This window comes from Microplitis mediator, chromosome 3 (genome assembly GCF_029852145.1).
Source record: "Microplitis mediator isolate UGA2020A chromosome 3, iyMicMedi2.1, whole genome shotgun sequence".
NCBI lineage: Eukaryota > Metazoa > Arthropoda > Insecta > Hymenoptera > Braconidae > Microplitis > Microplitis mediator.
In genome coordinates, this window is record NC_079971.1 from 3796212 (window position 1) to 3816527 (window position 20316).

A 20316-nucleotide genomic window follows, 5' to 3' on the forward strand; every position below is an offset into this window, starting at 1 on the left:
CTTAATATTTCTCTATTCTGCATATCTCTATGACACAAAAATTCTATGAAAAAATTTTTCTATTTAAAAATTTTTCTATGTTGACAAAAGTCAGTTTCATAAGATCTCTCAGCAAAAAAAAAACTAAGTTTTACGAATGATTTTGTGTCTTACCACCAGCAATCGCGTGGCGCTACCATAAAATTCCAACAACAAAACAATAATAATGATAATGATTTAAGTAATTATAATTTTTTCTTTTTAAATGTCATTAAATTTGAATCCTGACTTTGTCAGTATTTTATTATAATTTCATTTTAATCCTGACTTTGTCAATATTTTATTATAATTTCAAATTTAATGACATTTAAAAAAAAAAATTATAATTACTTAAATCATTATCATTATTATTGTTTTTATGGTAGCGCCACGCGATTGCTGGTGGTAAGACACAAAATCATTCGTAAAACTTAGTTTTTTTTTTGCTGAGAGATCTTATGAAACTGACTTTTGTCAACATAGAAAAATTTTTAAATAGAAAAATTTTTTCATAGAATTTTTGTGTCATAGAGATATGCAGAATAGAGAAATATTAAGGAGAGTTGTATAGTTATGGAGAAATTCCATAATATAAATATGTTAACACATAATTCTGTCATATTATAGTAAATTTTGTAGAGACTTAATTTTCATAGAGATATATAATATAGAGATATTTTGGACATGAATTATTTTCGCATATATTTATACTTAATAGAATAAGTTTACATAGAGATAATTTTACATAGAATTATTTTGCAACATAAATATATTTAGTATTGATATTTTCGCATAGAAATCTATTTGAGAGAGTTGTATGTTGGTAGAGTGATAATGGTAGAGATCTGCAAGACACGCTTGTAACCGGGTACGGTATGAATACCTGCAGCTGATTGTATATCAACAGTAGGATAAATACCAAAAAATATATATATCTATATATTCATAGTGTCATAAATGTATCGTTTGAATATAACTCAGTGCACACATGTCTCCAGTCGCAGAATCATCGTCGCCCCTCGAGATTCTCTGAAATCTAATGAGTTTTAAATACTTTGAATTAAAAAATTACATTATTCGCGCTCTTACTTACGTATTCGAACGAGGCAGACTTGCGGAAATATATGAGACGTCAATTAAAATTTATTAATTGGGTGCGTACACATAAATTGATTACAAACTTACACTTTTATCTATAACTTGTGATAAATAAATAAATACAAACATGAGGTTGTCAGGTGACAAATAACACACGTTTGCTTGCCAATATTTGTAAGACACTTGTTTTGACAGGTAATTCATTATTATAAAACTTTAATTAGTAATTAGTAATCATACATTTTTCTCTCTTGTTTAATTATCATCCGACCGGTTTATTTGAACGAAAATAATGACCTTGACACTCGCATCCGTATGTGACTTTTGATAGAATTTTATTTATTTTCCTTTCACCTTAGAGTTATTTTCAGTGTAATTTTAAATGGTTTTATTTTATTTGTTTGTAAATATATGGAATTGTTTATTTTACTGATCTATATTTAAATTTAGTATCACGTGTTTTAAATTACAAGCTAAGTATTTTATCATATGACAAGTACATATTAAATTGTTATGCAAATTATTTTACAATCATTTTTTTCCTCTTCAGACTTTGCACTTTTTTTTTCCTAATCCAATTATTTTTTTTTTTAATTAAAATTTTTTTATAAAATCATCAAAAATTAATTTATTACTTCGTGTAATTTAATAAATTATTTTTACTCCTATTAAAAAAAAATTCATTAAAAATTTTTCAAATCAATTTCTAATTATTTCCTTTAACTCAAGAGATTAAAAATTTTTAATTAAAATAAAATAATCATAAAACTTTTAAAATTAATAATCCTACTGGATAAATTTATAAATCTTAAATTTATTTCTCATCAAAAAATTTTTAATTATTTCAAATCATCACAAATAATTGTTTCCTCTAATTAAATAAATTGAAAAAGTTTACAAAAAAAAAGCCATTTTAATTAATTTAAAAAAACGTGAATGATATAAAGACACCTTTTAATCATTTAAAATTCCCATAGATCTATACCTACCTCAGAATAAAGTTCTGACGTCAAAACCTTCATCTCTCTCTCTCCAAGTGACGTCATATAAGCGACGAATGCCAAAATCGATTCGTTCGAGCGCTTGATTTTAAATTAAATTTGTAACTCTCATTCCATCACGTTTTATTTTACTCAATTCTATTCTATTTCTACTTTTTTTTTGTTACCTACAAATTTATCTCCACCTTCAAGTTCCAATAAAATTAATATTTTAATTTAAAACTCAGCATCAAAACAATTTTTTTAAAATTATTTATCGACAAAAAAATCATACAGCCGCTAAATGCCAGTCGGTATTTTTTTTATCAAAAAATACTCAATTCTATTCTATTTCTACTTTTTTTTTTACCTAAAAATTTATCTCCACCTTCGAGTTCCAATAAAATTAATATTTCAATTTAAAACTCAGCATCAAAACAATTTTTTTAAAATTATTTATCGACAAAAAAATCATACAGCCGCTAAATGCCAGTCGGTATTTTTTTTATCAAAAAATACTCAATTCTATTCTATTTCTACTTTTTTTTTTACCTAAAAATTTATCTCCACCTTCGAGTTCCAATAAAATTAATATTTCAATTTAAAACTCAGCATCAAAACAATTTTTTTAAAATTATTTATCGACAAAAAAATCATACAGCCGCTAAATGTCAGTCGGTATTTTTTTTATCAAAAAATACTCAATTCTATTCTATTTCTACTTTTTTTTTTACCTACAAATTTATCTCCACCTTCAAGTTCCAGTAAAATTAATATTTAAATTTAAAACTCAGCATCAAAACAATTTTTTAAAAATTATTTATCGAAAAAAAATAATACAGCCGCTAAATGTCAGTCGGTATTTTTTTTTATCAAAAAATACTCAATTCTATTCTATTCCTACTTTTTTTTTTACCTACAAATTTATCTCCACCTTCGAGTTCCAATAAAATTAATATTTAAATTTAAAACTCAGCATCAAAACAATTTTTTAAAAATTATTTATCGAAAAAAAATAATACAGCCGCTAAATGTCAGTCGGTATTTTTTTTATCAAAAAATACTCAATTCTATTCTATTTCTACTTTTTTTTTTACCTACAAATTTATCTCCACCTTCAAGTTCCAGTAAAATTAATATTTAAATTTAAAACTCAGCATCAAAACAATTTTTTAAAAATTATTTATCGAAAAGAAAAAATACAGCCGCTAAATGCCAGTCGGTATTTTTTTTATCAAACAACATAAAGGTCATACAGGATAATAATATATATTGCCGAGAGAAATGGTTCATAAACATTTAGGTATTAATGCAAAATACCAAAGAAAAAAAAGTTCGACCTATCAACTATCTACTCACTCTCATCCACTTGAAATGTCAAAGGTTGCCGCGCATCTATCCATCCACTTATACTTTGAATCCGTCTTTCCTTCACTTATTATTCTACAACAATTTTATCCCTTTACTTTCTATCTATACCATCCCAGCCCATCCCTTTACTACTTTTTTATCACACACATTATACGAAAGATATCTTCGAGACTTTGACATACAGCAACCCATCACTCTTTTTATCTCATACTGAATTTTTTATATTTTTTTTTATAAAAACTCCATCAGCTGAACTCAATTATCATTTTTTTTTCTATTTACATTTTGCAATAAATTTTATAGATATATAAAAAATATATACAAAGTAATCCTAGCCTTGAAACACTTTGAAGGTATCTCTATTGGATATTTATTTGAAACTATTTCTATTCATACATCGAGAGATTTAAAAGCAAATTCAAAATAAAAATTGAAAAAAAAAATTTTTTTATTTTTTAAGGGCATTCTTAGACTGCCCCTCATTTTTTGAAAATATGCCATGACTAAATTTTCATAAGCGTATTAAAATGTTATTAATTAATTTAAAAAAATTAGAATCTTAATTGAAAAAAGGACACGCAGTTCAAATTTTGTCGATGTAGATTTGAAAAAAAAAATTACTTACGGTTGTTATCAATTAAGAGCTTAACGAAATTTGCTAATAAATTTTAGTCTACAAAATTTGAAATTTCTAATTATAAAATTGACATGATTTTACTGAAATTTATTTTCCAAATTTCGTTTAACTCCCAATTGATGTCAACGGTAAGTAATTTTTTTTAAAATCTATAGGGTAGAGGTACCGTTTTTGGTCACTTTAGGGCCAGTTTTGGACACTTGAAAAATTAAAATAAAATAATTTGTAAAAGACCCAATCACATAATCAATTTTTAAAATATATTTAAAGATACTTCTATCCCACTACTAAAATGAAAATTTTATTTTACACTTTTTCATTAATCAAAGTAAAGGATTAAATGTCCAAAAATGGAGGAGTGGCCACAAATGGTACCTCTTCCCTATCTCAGATAAATTTTAACTACGGTGTCCTTTTTTCAATTAACGCTTCAAGATCATTAGTGACATACTCAGACAGTGCCCCCACTTTTTCAAAATTTTCAATGACTCAATTGTCATAGGGTATCAAAATTTGATCAATTGATTAAAAAAAAAAATTAAAAACTTAATTGAAAAAAAGTTGTCCTTTTTTAAAATAAGGTTTTAATTTTTTTTCATTAATTAATAAAATTTAAATACCGCTATGACAGTTGAAAGACGTTTCGAAGTTTTAAAAAGGCCATTCGGCAGCCGAAGTGGAAGTAGATTTCATGATATCTATATGTGCAAATAGATATATATGTAAAAAGTGTATAGCCAGAGTCGGAGGCATTGGGAAAGCCACAAGAAAGTTTTTTTGTTCATCAAAAACGAATGCAATAGCGAATTTTCATCTAATGAGTAGTAAGATAAGTAATTTCTTTGGTCTAGGCATATATATAGGCATGAAAATTACAGCTTATTTAAAGAGCTTTGAGGTGAATTTTCAAGAAATTCGATAAGTTGTCACATTCAAAAGTTATTGAAGAAAGAGTCAGTAAAAATATGAATTTTTGACATTTTGAAAATTTTTAAATGCTGTAACTTCTAAAGTAATTGACCGATTTTGCTCATCTTCGAACTTGATCTCGAAGTCTACAGAAAATGTGTACTGAGTTTCATCGAGATCAATTAAAAATTGTGGACGCCATCGTCGAGACAAGCCGCGTTCTATCGTATAAATATATACATATATAATGTACCTGAAAATCGGAACGTTGTTCGCGCAACGAAAATGAAAAAAATTTATGTAATTAGACTGCTTGAAGATGACTTAAGGGGTAATTGGGGTGGCCGCAATTTTCGGCTCACATTACTAGTACACAGAAAAAAAAATTTCTTAGTGCAAGAAATTTTTATTTGTCCCAAAAAAATTTTTACTTGCCTCAAGAAATCTTTTGAATTATAAATTGAAAACTTCAAATTTCTTGGAGCGAGAATAAATTTTTTTAGAGCAAGAAAAAATTTTTTGAACCGAGAAATTTTTTCTTGTCTCAAGAAAATTTTTGTTTTCAATTTATAATACAAAAAATTTCTTGTATTATAAAATAATAAATAAATAAATAAAAAAAAAAAATTTTAAAAAAAATAAAAAATACCATATGTATTTTCAGATGTAGCAAAATTTTTCAAAAATTCCGTCATGAAGACAAATGCAATAATTAGATTTCCACAGAATTTACTAAGAAGTGGGGGGGGGAGGTCGCTTGAGAATACCTTTAATTTTGTTTTAATTAATTGATAAAATTTTGATACGCTTATGACAGTTGAAAGTCATTGGAAATTAAATAAACAAAGGGGGGGGGGGACACTGTCTGAGAATGGCCGTAATTGCTCGTAATCAATTAAAATAATATTTCAATTATTTTGTTGAATAAAACAAATAAATTAAATTGGCAAGAATTTAATATTGAATTACGTAGGAAACAACTGACGTTTAAATAATGCAGAGAGCAATAAAATTATCATCAAATTATTGTGGACAATATCGAAGTAAATGTTATGATAGAAATTATATAAAGAGACCTTGTGATAAAAAAATTAATCGTAGTCCTTGTACTGATGGAAGTTTTTCTGTTCCTAAATATTTTCAACCACTAAATTGTGATGATAAAAATAATGATGCAGCGAAAACTCCAGGTTATTAATTGTTTATAAAAATAAATAATTTCAGAAAATTGAATTTTCTTTTTTTTTTTAGTTATCAAACGCTGCGCAAAATTTTATTGTTTTTTATTAAAATATATATGTATACCTGGTGTTATTATTGTCGGGATAGTGACGAAAATTAATTACGACGTAGAGAAAAGGTGCAGAGAAGCTCAAATGGCTCATAAATAATTTTTTTATTAAACCGTAACGTCGAAAAAATTTTCCAATAATTTATAAAACATTTTTTTTTATTTATTAAACGTATTTTTTTTTTTTTTTTCAGTATTTTAAAAAAAGCAAAAAGTTTATTTTTTAAATCTCACTGGACATGAAATAAATTTTTTCAAATTTATTCATCTCGTTATTTTTTTTTATCAGAAAAAAAAATTACTGGCGAGTAAAAAAATTTATTATTTTTAATTTACATGGAAATTCATACATTTTTAATTGGATATATGTATATATTTTTGTCATATTAATTTTAGTCAATAAAATACCGGAAGATTTAAAATCAAAATCTGTGTCAATAATCAAATATTCAAATTTAATTATAGAAATATTTATTTAGCTTCGGTCTTTTTTTTTTCTTCTTCTACAGGCTTTTCAAAATATATGTATACAATTTATCTGGGAGTGAGTCTTGAGGTGGATCTTATAGAAATAAATTTACGGAGTAAAGTTGAGAAGAAAGAGCGTAAAGATAATTTAAGAAATGTAAGAAAATAATAAATAGTGTATCCCCTGGGAATTTGGTGTATCCAGTAAAAATCCTCGTATATTTTCTGGTATTCCTCTGTACACATTTAAGTGTACAGTACATAGTGCATCTGCGCGTCTGGAAACCTGCGATCAATAGAGAAGAAACATAACTGGAGAGCTAGAATTTCCCGTACCGGTGACATTGTAATTATTGTCGAAAATAATTATTTTAAAAATTAAATTCCAAGTCAACAACTTTTATCTCAACGCGTTATAATTCTCACCAGCATACTAAACTATCACCCCATTCATATTTGCCACTTACCCTTAAAAAAAACAATTTATTTTTATATTTTTCACAGTCTACGGCGCATTTGCTCGTTGTCATCATACTGGAATAAGCGCCCAGGGTGATAGAGTGAGAGTACAAGAACCAGACAAAGAGCTTTTACGGTTATAATAATAATAGTAACAACAATATTAATAATAATAAAAAAAGGCGCAAGCGCAGCGAAAAATAACGAGACACGAGCTGGATGATCGGGCGCGCGATTTCTCGGCAATCGCGAGGGTGTCCTCGGACAGGCAACAACGGGTTTATTTAATTTACCTTCTATCAATCTTCATCATCATCATCATCATCACCATTATCACTATCAATATCATTACCGACAACCACTATCACGCTGATAGTCATCAGTTCACTAATTAGTCAACCGCTTAAATTCGCCAGTGCGTGCTAATAGTAAAATCATAAAATAAAATAATTATAAAGTTATTTAATTAAAACAAGATAGTAAATTTAAAAAATAAGCAAACAATGAATTTATAAAAAAATAATTGTGTGAGTTTTATTACGAGGTCAATTTTGAATTGAGTCTTGAATTGTAGGACAAGGTAAATAGGTTTTAAAAAATATCTAGCATAAAGAAGCGCTTGTGGAAACTCGTTCAGACACGGCTGATGCACTTTATGCGCTTCTTTATTACTTTTATATTTTTTATTACCACTGAATATATATATCTGTTATTGTTATTCTCATATTAAATGGATTTTTCGTTGCAGAAATGCTAGACTGATAACAAGGAGCGACAGTAACGAGGAAACATGCTTATTAAGGAGTACAGGATACCACTTCCTCTTACTGTTGAGGAATACCGAATCGCTCAGCTTTATATGATAGCAGTAAGTGGTGATAAATATTTATAAATAAATATATTAAGGAAAAAAAAATAATTATTTATTGTAAATACTCAGAAAAAATCACGTGAAGAAAGCAAGGGCGTTGGTAGCGGAGTCGAGATAAAAGTTAATGAACCGTACAAAGATGGACCCGGAGGAAACGGACAGTATACTCATAAAATTTATCATGTAGGAAGTCATTTACCTGGTTGGTTCAAGAGTTTATTACCTAAAACAGCGTTACAGACCCAGGAGGAAGCTTGGAATGCTTATCCCTACACAAAAACTCGTTACACGTGTCCATTTGTTGAAAAATTTTCCGTTGAAATAGAAACTTATTATTTTCCTGACAACGGACATCAAGAAAATGTATTCAAATTGTCTGGTAGTGATTTGCGTAATCGAATTGTCGATGTTATTGATGTGGTTAAGGATCAGCTTATTGGTGCGGATTACGTTAAAGAGGAAGACCCGACGCTGTATGTATCAGAGAAAACCGGACGTGGACCGCTCACTGAGTCGTGGCTTGAAGATTATTGGGCAGAAGTTAAAGTAATTATTGTTGTTATCACAAAGAACCTTTTGTTTATTATTATTTATATTCAAAATAATTTTATCTGTAGGGAAAATCGCAACCTACGGCATCGGGGAAGTCACTGATGTGCGCTTACAAACTTTGTAAGGTCGAGTTCCGTTACTGGGGCATGCAGACCAAGCTGGAGAAATTTATTCACGATGTGGGTCAGTATAAATGCTTTTGATAATAGCAATATAAATAAATGACAGTCGTTGTGTTGTTATATAACAATGATAATTTTTTGTTGTATCACAGCGTTACGGAAAACTATGGTACGAGCGCATCGTCAAGCGTGGGCATGGCAGGATGAATGGATAGGACTGACAATGGAGGACATAAGAGAAATAGAAAGAGAAACACAATTGGCATTACAGCGAAAAATGGCTGCCGCTGAAGCCGCTGAACGTGGGGAGACTGTCGATGGCTACGAGGATGACCACAATGATACTAATGGAGCGGTATCAACTCCACAGGATCCAACAGACGTTGCTAAAACACTGGCTGCGACTTTGGGTAGCATTGAGAAAAATGAAGACCCTCAAAGTCCCCCGTCCATTCGAAAACCTTCGGACATTCCTGTCATCAATACGGCTCGGAGTTCTGAAGGCGACTTAAGTCCCGAAGACTCTCCTACTGCCGTCTTAGCACCCGGGTAATATTTTTTTTTTAAATTAGGAGTGGATTCGGAGTGATTACAAATTTTAATTCAATCCGAATTCACTCGGAGTTCCGGAGTTTAAAAAAAAATCACTCCGCATACGGGGTAAATAGGAGTTGGTTTTTTCAGATGAGTGATTTCGGAGTGACGTGGATTTCATTTAAATCCGCATTCACTCCGGTTCAGTTTCAATGTTAAAATCAACTCTTTTGAGGAGGGGATTAAATTCACTCCGGATTTACTCCGCTAATTTTTTACAGTGTAAATATAATTAAATTAATGAATTCGTTTGTTGTTAAATGAAATAATTTAGCTTGAAGATCGAAGATAAAGCGGAAACTAAAAAAGTTTGGAAGCACGGCAGTCATTCAATGCACTCACCCAGTTCCGCGAAAAGCTTCGACATCCAAATTGCTAATTGGCGCATGGAGAGCATCGTCCGTGAATCTGAGTCGGGAAGCGAGGATGAATTTTTTGATTGCCAAGGTATCGTATATTTTTTATCTTTGCTCTATAGTTTAATAAAAGCAAGTAAGCAACCGTGTGATTTATAATTAAGTTAAAATTTAATTGTTACTGGTGAAAGCTAAAGCATGGGCGTTGAGTAGTGCCGATCGATATGTCTATTCTTCATCCACATCATATAATTTTATTACTTTAACTGACATCAGACATTGTCTGGCAAATAAATAAATGTATATTTATATGTCTCTATATCTGTCTACGTCAATGTCATGATTAATGAGCGATGATTGATTGATGTAGTGAATTAATTATCAGCACAATTGCGTGGTAAAAAAAAAATAAACCGGATCTTTAAAAATAAACCGCCGTTTCTCGTCAATTATTTTTTTTTGTTATTAAACTTCTCAGTAGCCTCTTTAATCGATAAAGCACAAGAAGATTCTGTTATTAGCTGCCTGCTCTATAGTTTCCTTTGTTTATTTTTATTTTTTTTATGTCTTCTATCTCTTGCACAGCCGCTGGGATTGTTGTACCTGAGATACGCACAGGTAGGTCAATTAGATCGCACGAGAGCATGCGCTTAAGTGGTCAGATAATAATTTATGTGTTTTTTTTTACGACGACATATAAAAAAAAATATGTGTTAGTCTACTCTACTTAAAACTCTTAAGCGGGCGGACTATAAATAAGACAAGACTAATGACAACTTAAATTTTTAACAGAAGACTTTGGTGACAATACATCTCTGGCCAAGTGGAGCTCGCTGGACCTCTTAAATGACAAAGAAGACTCGCTGTCACCCACGGCACCAACATCCTCAACTGGAGTGTCTTCTAACAAACGAAACGACAGTATATTTTCTCACTCGTATCTCCAGCGTGTCGCGAGTGAACGAAGCGGGAAAAGAATTCATATACGGCCGTCAGCAAGCATAGATCTGTCATGTCCAGCGTCACCGCAACACTCGCCAACTCATCAGCCCTGTCGTACAACGGTTTTGCTGATAGTGATGCACGCTGGCAGTGTCCTTGACGCCAATGTTGATTTGTCCGCTAAAAAATCCGACATCACAACATTCCGCGGTGCCTTTGAATCTGTCATGCGTCAGCATTATCCCAGTGTCGTTGGACATATCGCCATAAGATTTGTCTCATGTCCGTCAATTTGCACTGAAGGTCTTGGTATTTTATCCAGTTTAAGTCCTTACAGCTTTGATGTATCGCCGTCTTGTGTTGACTCTCCCCAAGTTACCAATGACACTATTCCTATTGGATCAATTCCTCTGTTAGCTTGCTCATCATCTGACTATCAAGACGCTGTGTCGAAAATAATAACCGGCGCAAACCAAGTATTTGCCGAATTTATTAAGTCTGACGAAGGCCGCGGTTTCGCGGGTCAAATATCTTTCATAGGTGACTCTGTTGGTTCGATATTAACTTACGACGCGCTATGTCGCTCTGTACAGTATCAATCCCGTCATGACAGTGAAAATAGTATTTTAGAAAACGACAATCAAAATACCGGTGATAATAGCCTCGGGAGTTGTGAAGACGGTAAACATTTAACCGCACCTCTACCAAGAAGACGTTCCTCATCAACGAGCGACTCGTCACAATGTAAACTTGAGTTTGAAGTAAGCGAATTCTTTATGTTCGGTAGTCCGCTGGCGCTAGTACTTGCCTATCGTAAAATATCTTCGAGCAATGACAAAAGTACTGCGATATCAAGACCACTTGTCAATCAAGTCTACAATCTATTTCATCCAACTGATCCAGTTGCCGCTCGCTTGGAGCCTCTTATTTCCGCGAGATTCTCACAGTTGCCTCCGGTCAACGTCGCACGCTATCAAAAATATCCACTAGGCAACGGACAACCTTATCATTTACGTAAGTTTCAAAGATAACACTTTTTTATCTACTATCATTGTTTTATATATTGTATTTTACTATATATATTAGGGTGACTCAAAAAAACCGCTCGTATGAAAATTTTTTAGTCTCAGATACTTTAAGAACCCTCTTTGAAAATCAGATCGATAAAAAAATTTCAAGGGGTCGCTCGGGAAAAGCGAAAATTCCAAAAATGATTGAAATTCAGATTTTATTTTTAATTTTTTCTTTTTCGTGGCAGAAATATTTTCTATCTGTAAAATCGATGGGATACTGAAAATTTTAGCTCAAAATATAGGTTTTTTAACGTCGCTCAAAAATTTTTGATATCAACTCATAATAGGTAGCAAATACTTTTAATTAATTTTTGTATTTTTTTATAACTCAATTATTATCATTTCACTAAAATATAACTTTTGCATAACCGAAAGTATACTGGACAGTCATAAATAATAAAATTGAGTAAAATTTGAATAACAAAGAAAACATAAAAATTGAATAAATAAAAAAAAAAAATTTGTATGTAAATGACTAATTTTTTCTATGTCTCGGGTTCTAATTTTATTCATTATGATATAAATTGAAGGTGAAAAAATTGAGATGCTTTAAGGGAGACCACTACTGCATGGAATGTTTTAATGTTTTAAAGATATATTTGTTGATATATAATGAATACAAAACTAAATTTTTGGACCAAAAAATTAAAAATTCAGCGAGTTATTGGACTTACCCCGGTGATTTTTTACAATGTATGCACTAGAAATTGTAGTATGTTATTTTTGAAGGTATAGATTATCGAAATATGCAAAAAAAATTAATTGATTTTTCAAAATTTCACACTAGTGGTCCCCCTTAATATTAATATTCAAAAATCGCTCGAAAATGTCCAAAAGACAGCACTCGGAAACATTCAAAATTCTTGAGCGACTAATTATTTTAATTTTGGGCCAAAATTTACTGATGTAAACTACTGCTGCCACAAGAAAGAAAAAAAAATCAGAATTTCAATCATTTTTTGAATTTTTAAATTTGTGAGCGACCTCTTAAAAATTTTTTATCGAGCTGATTTTTTAAGAGGGTTCTAAAAGTATATTGAATCAACGAATTTCTATATGAGACTCGAAAACAAAAAAAAGTCGGTTTTTTTGGGTTACCCTAATATAAATATATATTATATTTATATTTATACATCAATTTAAACAGTCGAAGCCATTCAAACAAATCCACAATTGTTTACTGATGGATTGAATGCTCCAAACACGCCACTCCACCATTTAAGAAGAATGTCTGATATATCGATCCAAAGCACTATGTCAGGTCTTATTGATAATGTACCTTTGCAAGCAGTTTCTTCATGTAAGTTTTGAATAAATTTATATTTCACCATTTCTGCACCCTTCAACAAAACTTTTACAATCATTTTTTATCTGAAAAAATTACTTGTCCCGAAGGCCATAACTTTGGCTATCAACGTACTCAAATAAAAGATAAAAAGAAAAAAAAATATGTGCATTTTAAAGCTTCTACTTATTTAAATTTTTAAAATAATCTTTAAATGTTAAAAGTCATGAGAACAAAAAAAATTTGAATACTTAGACTTTTTTTTAAATTATAAATTTTCGGATATTCAATTTTAATTTAAAATTCACGTAATAAATTAGTAATTATTTAATTTTAAAGCTTTTGAATAATTAAAATTTTTTTAATTGTTTGAGAACGCGAGTTATTAAAACGACGGTAATTTTTTTCATTATTATTTTTCGCGCGGTTTGCTTTTATTTTATTAAGACGAGTTGTCACTTTTTTATCTTTCGCTCTCAAGTGAACAATACTCACTATTCAGGTTGAACTTTCACAGTAAATGAAAACTTTATCCTCTTGAGCAAATAAAAATTAAAAAAAAAAATAAATAAAAAGCTAGATTGGAAAATTATTGAGTATTGAATCAAGCCTCGAGCTCTATTTTACTTTACTAGAGTTTTTGTTTGCGAGAAAAGCTTTGACAAAAATAACTTAAATCCCGTCTTAAATAAAACTCGTAATTAGTTTTTAAAAAGTTAACCGATGGTGCGCAGAGATTTATACCGATGATAGATGATAAATGATCCTTGGATTTAATACTTAATAAACTTTCAGTAACACACAAGTGGTGGGGAAATAAAAGAATAGATTACGCACTCTACTGCCCAGAAGGTCTTGCAAACTTTCCAACAAACGCATTACCGCATTTATTCCACGCAAGTTACTGGGAGTCATCAGACGTTATTGCCTTCATATTAAGACAAATCGGTAGATTTGATTTGCCGATGCTCGGCGGTGAAGAAAAAGATTTAGCTTGTTTCCGTCCAGGTCAGCCGAGAGAAAAGTGGAATAAAAAACGAACCTCTGTTAAACTTAAGGTAAACTTTATTAATTAGCAATGAAATACAAATACAGAATAAGTAGTACAGGTACTAAGAAAAATAATCGATGTCCTGTATAATATTTTCAGAATGTCGCCGCGAATCATCGAGCAAATGACGTAATTGTTCGCGAAGGCGCTCCGCAAATATTGATCGCGCGATTTATGTACAGTCCCATAGACGTTATCGCATTGACTGGTGAGCAATTGATCAGAAGTCAAATCTTCTAGTTTTTTATCATCAATAATAATCTGCCTGCAAATAATTTATGTGTCGTATTTAATGATTTATGTCGTCAGGTGAAAAAGTTGACATCCATGTGATGAAAGATGCACCCGCTGGAGAATGGACATATCTATCAACAGAAGTAACAGATAAAAATGGCCGAATCACTTACAGAATTCCTGATGACAAAGCATTGTCTTATGGTCTCTATCCTATTAAAATGGTTGTGAGGTAATTAAATAAAATAATAATGAGTAGTGAGTTTTAAAATAATTATTTAAATAAAATAATTACAGAGGCGATCATACGTCTGTTGATTTTTTTATGGCTGTAATACCCCCGAATACTGAGTGTGTGGTATTTAGTATCGACGGATCATTTACCGCGAGTATGAGCGTCACGGGAAGAGATCCCAAAGTCCGTGCTGGTGCTGTTGATGTCGTCAGGTAATTAAATATTTAAAATAATTATATTAATTAAATAAATATTAATATGTATAATTATTTACAGACACTGGCAAGAGCTCGGGTATCTCATAATCTACATAACAGCGCGACCAGATATGCAGCAGCAGAAAGTTGTGTCCTGGTTATCGCAGCACAACTTTCCTCACGGTTTAGTCTCCTTTGCGGACGGTCTCTCCCGAGATCCTCTGGGTCACAAAGCCGCGTACTTGAACAATCTGATACAAGAGCACGGAGTAATAATTCACCAGGCGTACGGTAGCAGTAAAGACATTGCCGTTTACACGGCAGTAAATCTTAAGCCGCGTCAGATAGTAATTGTCGGTAAAGTGTCCAAGAAACATCAGTCACTGGCGACTGTCTTAAGTGAAGGGTACGCCGCTCATTTAACTCAACTACAGGCTTACGGGGGATCAAGACCTGCTCAGGGTAACGCGAGAATGGTGATCCCACGCGGGCAATTTGGTCTCCCGGGTTTAAACTCCTCTTTGCGGCGAAGAAGGTAAGCCTTTTATTATTTATACCGTACAATTTATAGGGAGTTAATCTTGGTAATTTTAAATTCGACTTCGAAATTATGTGAACTAATAAATCGCGGGTGTGCTGTTGTTATTTATCGCTTGTTTTTATTTTATTGATTACTTTCAGCTAATCAGTAATGGTTCACATTATTTTGATACTTAAAGAATATATCGGTAGCCGTAGGTAGTTAATATTTTTTCAGTAAAACGCGTGCGAATACGAGCCACGGCTCTATTTTTCCAGTAAGGAGACAACGGTCAGCTCACCAGCTCGCAACAACGTGTACTTAAAGCGGAAAGTCTACCTTACCCACATCTAACACACGTCTAATTATATCTACCTACAATTTACTCACTTACATTGGTAATTATCTCTCACCTCTCTCTCTTTCTCTTTCTCTATTTCTCTCTTTTCTTTTTATCTTTCTCTTTCGTACCCCGTCTCTCTCTAGCTCAATTATAAACCCAGTGATCTTGATCTTAATTAATAATAATAATCTGATGAATAAAGTTAAAGTTTTCCCAAGCACTCGTCGTCCTAATCACCATCTGTCAACTACTTATCACTCCGACACACCAATGAGTCTTAAACCCTCGCTAATTGTCCGATAAATGTCTTTCTAGAGCTGACACCCACACTTGGCAGTCTGGTAGACTTAAACCGAGAATTAAAATTTTAAATAATAAATATATATGTACATGTATATTTATTTATTTAATTAAATAAACCGGTAAAAGTAATCCTGAGGTGTCCTGTGCCCAATTCCTGCGGCTTTTTCTACCACATCTTCACTAGCTCTAGCAAGATTACGACCACGAGCTTACCCTTTAGATATTTTATATTAAATATCGGCTGATTGATAGGAATAAGGTTTAAAAAATTATTGGGTTACAGGTACCTGCTCTGAAGATTTGTTGCAATGTCGCGAGTCGATGTTAATAATCGCTCACGACAAGAGCGACCTACATCACATTCCACAATCAGAATTATTATTTTATCGACAGCAATGATATTATCCAGAATTTATGCACGAATACGACTGAGAGCTAGTCGTTGGTGCGGAAATAATAATTCCCATTCGTTTGATTCCTGATGATCATGATGGTGATGGTGATGATGATGATGATGATGATGATGATGATGACAATATTTATGAGATGATGATGTGTTCCAACAAATAATGAGGCGATTGGTCGCGATGATTTTGCGAGCAAGGTAAAGATGCCCGTGCGCGTCTACCAAAAAAAAGCTGAACAAAATTGACTAAAAAAAAATATATGTATATATATTAGGGGGTCGTTAAAAATTAAATTTTTTTAGACGCACCATAAAAAGTTTATTTTTAGTGAAAAAATACGGGGGGAATTTGGTTTTTTTCTTTTTAAGTAAAAAGAACACGTGCCGCAGGATGATCAAAATTTTTCGATACAATCGCGGTTTTTTTTAAATATCTCATGAAATATGCAGATTAAAGGAAAAAATCATAGGGACAATTTTTTAGGAAATTAAATTCTTGACAAAAAAAGTCATGTTCATTTTTTTTATATAATGTGTATTTACGAAGATATTTACAAAAAACTTTTTTAGATCATATGCATTGAGCGTTTTGAGAATTACAAATGTTGAAAATAACATTTTTCTAAGTATATAGAAACTATAACGAGCATTAATGATTGAGATGTTACGAGTTACGAAGTTGTCTATATTTAAGAATAAATGTTATTTTTAATATTCGTAATTCTTTAAATGCTCAATTGCTAAGATCTAAAAAGGTTTTTTGTAAATATCTTCGTAAATACACATTTTATAAAAAAAATGAATATGACCTTTTTTGTCAAGAATTCAATTTCCTACAAAACTGTTCCTATGATTTTTTCCTTTAATCTGCATATTTCATGAGATATTTAAAAAAAACCGCGATTGTGTCAAAAAATTTTGATGATCCTGGAGGGAGGTAGCAGACATTAAAAAATTTTTGAATTTTTGTTTTTCGACAATTCAATTGCAAAAAAATAAAATAAAAATATGCATATGTAGAAAATTTAAAAAACTACAGGTGCAATTTTTTCAAATATTTTTTTTTTATGTTTTATCGTCTAAAAAAAAATCCAAAAAATTATTGGACGTCTGCTAACTTCAGTATCATAAATTTTGATCGTCCTGAGCCACGTGTTCTTTTTACTTAAAAAGAAAAAACCAAATTACCCAGGTATTTTTTCACCAAAAAGAAGCTTTTTACGGTGCGCCTGAGAAAATTTAATTTTTAACGACCTCTGTAATATATATTTTAAAAAAATTGTGTTAGGAATTAGATTGAATGTACCATATGTGTGTTAGAAACAATGTAATGGACATGCTAACAGTGCTTATCATGATTTACCGCCGGTTAATCTTGCTTGCACGATTATCGTTACGATCCTGCACGATGATAAAAAAAAAATAAAAAAAAATATACATACACTCCTAGATGTGAATGCGATTGCCCGATGGGTATTTGACGCCTCGGATATTTTGTCAGTATCTTCTTCGTTTACTCTGGCTTGCGCTTAATATTTTGATATCTCCCTGGCTTTTAAAACACCGTTGACAAATATAAGCTACTCATATTTATATAATACCACCGCCACACCATACACCAAACATAAAACACTGAAAACAAAAGTTTAATTGTTTTTTATATGGTCCTAGATATAATATTTATCTTATAAATCATTCGTACTCCGTACTTCTCTTTCATTTATCATTATCTCAGTGTCTACCGCTTTACTTTGTGTTTTTAATTATTTAATAACAATGATTATTCATTTTTAAAATAACAACAACAACAAAAAGTCTTTTAACGACGAAGAAGCTTTTATTGACATTATTTAATATATAAATTATGTCTAACAAAGTTATGAAAGCTGCACTGCTGCTTCTTTGCACAATGATGATTCTTTAATTATTTTTTTTCAAGTATAAAGTGATTAATTAATAGAAATTAAGACTCAATACCCGATCATTTCATTAGATCTGCGGCTTAAAAATGATCAAAAGTCGGATTTTTATTTTTCTCATAATCATCAAAATTTTGAATATTTAAATTCTATTGAAATTTTTTTCACGGAAGCGAAAATTTGTCCATTTAAAAAAAAATTTATTTATACATAATTGTATGAAAGTAATGAGTAATTTTATTTTTTTGTAAATATTGTAATCTAGATAAAAAATTTTAATCAATTTATTAAGGGGGATAGGGGTCTGAGAAACAAAAAAAAAGAGGATATTTCTGTGATTATTTTTTTTCAGAGTACCTTTTTTATTAAAATTTTGAAAATTTGTGACATTATTAAGCATCATTCCAAGAATATTCTGCTAAATTTTCATAAAAAAATATTGAAAAATAAGCCAGTGGTAGAGGGGAGAGACGAGTCACATTAAAAAAAATAAGTCTTCATGCCGCCGGCAGGATAACTCATGACTGCCTCATCTGAAATAAAAAAACCAAAAAGATTTCTTTAGTACATAAGTTTATCTTGGATTTGAACGAAGAATTTTTTTTTTTTTTCAATAACTACTCATTTTTTAATTAAACAAAAGGAGCAATTTTTGGTAAAAGTCAGAATTTTTTGATTGCCTCTTCACCAAAAATCAAAAAATGAATATTTTGTTTATTCCTTCGTTCAAATCCAAGATAAACTTATGTACTAAAGAACTCTTTTTGGTTTTTTGATTTCAGAAGAGGCAGTCATGAGTTATCCTGCCTACGGCATAGAGATTATTTTTTTAAAGTGACTCGTCTCTCCCCTCTACCACTGGCTCATTTTTCAATATTTTTTTATGAAAATTTAGCAGAATATTCTTGGAATGTTGCTTAATAATGCCACAAATTTTCAAAATTTTAATACCGAAGGTACTCTGAAAAAAAAAGTCACAATATCCTCTTTTTTTTTGTATCAGACACCTTTCCCCCTTAAATGATAAATTTTTTTTTTACACTGGACAGAAATTAATTTCCTGTATTTTATCTCGAAAATTAATTAGCGAGATGTCTATTTTTGATTGGGTATTGGGTCTACTATTTTATAATATATATAATTAATAATGACATACCGAATTATTTATTAATGATTAATTTATCAGTGAGTTTATTAACAATAATACTCGTTCAATAGTTCTTTTAGGACAGCGAAACGTACCATATCATCACCAATGATTCCAAACAAATCAGAACAACTGGAACGGAGTACAAGTGTCGGTCCAGCATCTCGAAGATCATCGCCGCCTCTTACCAGACCACCAGCTTCTGATAAACTCTGACGATTCGCTCGCTGTCGCTCTTTTTTCGAGCCGCGGCAGTGATAATTTATTATTTTCTTACGGATTATGACTTTATTATCATTTTTATTGCTTACATAAACAATAAAAAATAAAAAAACGAACAAAATATAATTATAAATAAGATAAAACAAGAAATTTAATTTTATCAACGGATTAGTCCAAGGTTGTAACGAACAATTTAAGGAACAAACATTTCGGAAAGTAATTGTGATTAAATAATAAATATTATATTTAATGATAAATATATATACATCTATATATATATATATTATATATATGATTATATATTATTTATACAATTAAATCGAGCTCAATGTTGTCATTCTCCGGTCTCCGGTCTGCCCAGTGCATAGTTTATTTTTTATACAGCCATACAAGTATTCCGGAATCAGCTTAATGTTAAATAAATAAATATATATACATATATAATATAATATACAATATATAATATCTTATCTGACATGACATATTAAATAGAGTGATAATTATTTTTCGGTATAAACGGGGGAATTATTGTTAAAATATTGTTACCTGACTCCTCTGTTGAGACTTTGATGAGCAAATATATATGTGGATATTTATTATTAACGATAAATAAATATATTATCAATAATTATTAAGTGTAATAAAGTATTTATGTGATAAGAGTAATAATATTTTTGTTAGGATACCGAATCGACGTTAAATATTTTATTGTT

At 30.6% G+C, this 20316-nt stretch overlaps 1 protein-coding gene and 1 long non-coding RNA gene across 13 annotated transcripts in view; one reads left to right on the forward strand and one right to left on the reverse strand.

Moving 5' to 3' along the window:
- LOC130664413 (uncharacterized) overlaps positions 1-19530 on the reverse strand; it is a 27761-nt gene extending 8231 nt beyond the window's left edge. For both annotated transcript variants that reach the window (XR_008989406.1, XR_008989405.1), the window contains exons 1-2: positions 19391-19530; positions 17758-17947 (exon numbers count right to left, since the gene is read on the reverse strand). This is a non-coding gene — a long non-coding RNA (uncharacterized LOC130664413). The remainder of the gene's footprint in view (positions 1-17757; positions 17948-19390) is intronic.
- LOC130664410 (protein retinal degeneration B) lies at positions 1012-19597 on the forward strand. 11 transcript variants are annotated; one of them, XR_008989401.1, is made up of 17 exons: positions 7463-7811; positions 7980-8099; positions 8172-8648; positions 8720-8837; positions 8929-9325; positions 9645-9817; positions 10312-10344; positions 10519-11682; positions 12889-13041; positions 13822-14084; positions 14177-14285; positions 14387-14543; positions 14609-14758; positions 14823-15278; positions 15501-15661; positions 16193-16513; positions 19453-19594. XR_008989401.1 is itself a non-coding variant. In XM_057464261.1 (16 exons), the coding sequence occupies exons 2-15, from the start codon at positions 8022-8024 to the stop codon at positions 15615-15617; spliced, it is 3804 nt and encodes a 1267-aa protein (XP_057320244.1). In that variant the 5' UTR covers positions 7463-7811; positions 7980-8021; the 3' UTR covers positions 15618-15661; positions 19453-19592. The 11 variants fall into 11 exon arrangements, 7 of the variants coding, with proteins under 7 accessions (XP_057320239.1, XP_057320240.1, XP_057320244.1 ...); XR_008989403.1 differs by having other exon boundaries at positions 15542-15661; XR_008989402.1 differs by lacking the exon at positions 16193-16513 and having other exon boundaries at positions 19453-19592.
- The last annotated feature ends 719 nt before the right edge of the window (positions 19598-20316 follow it).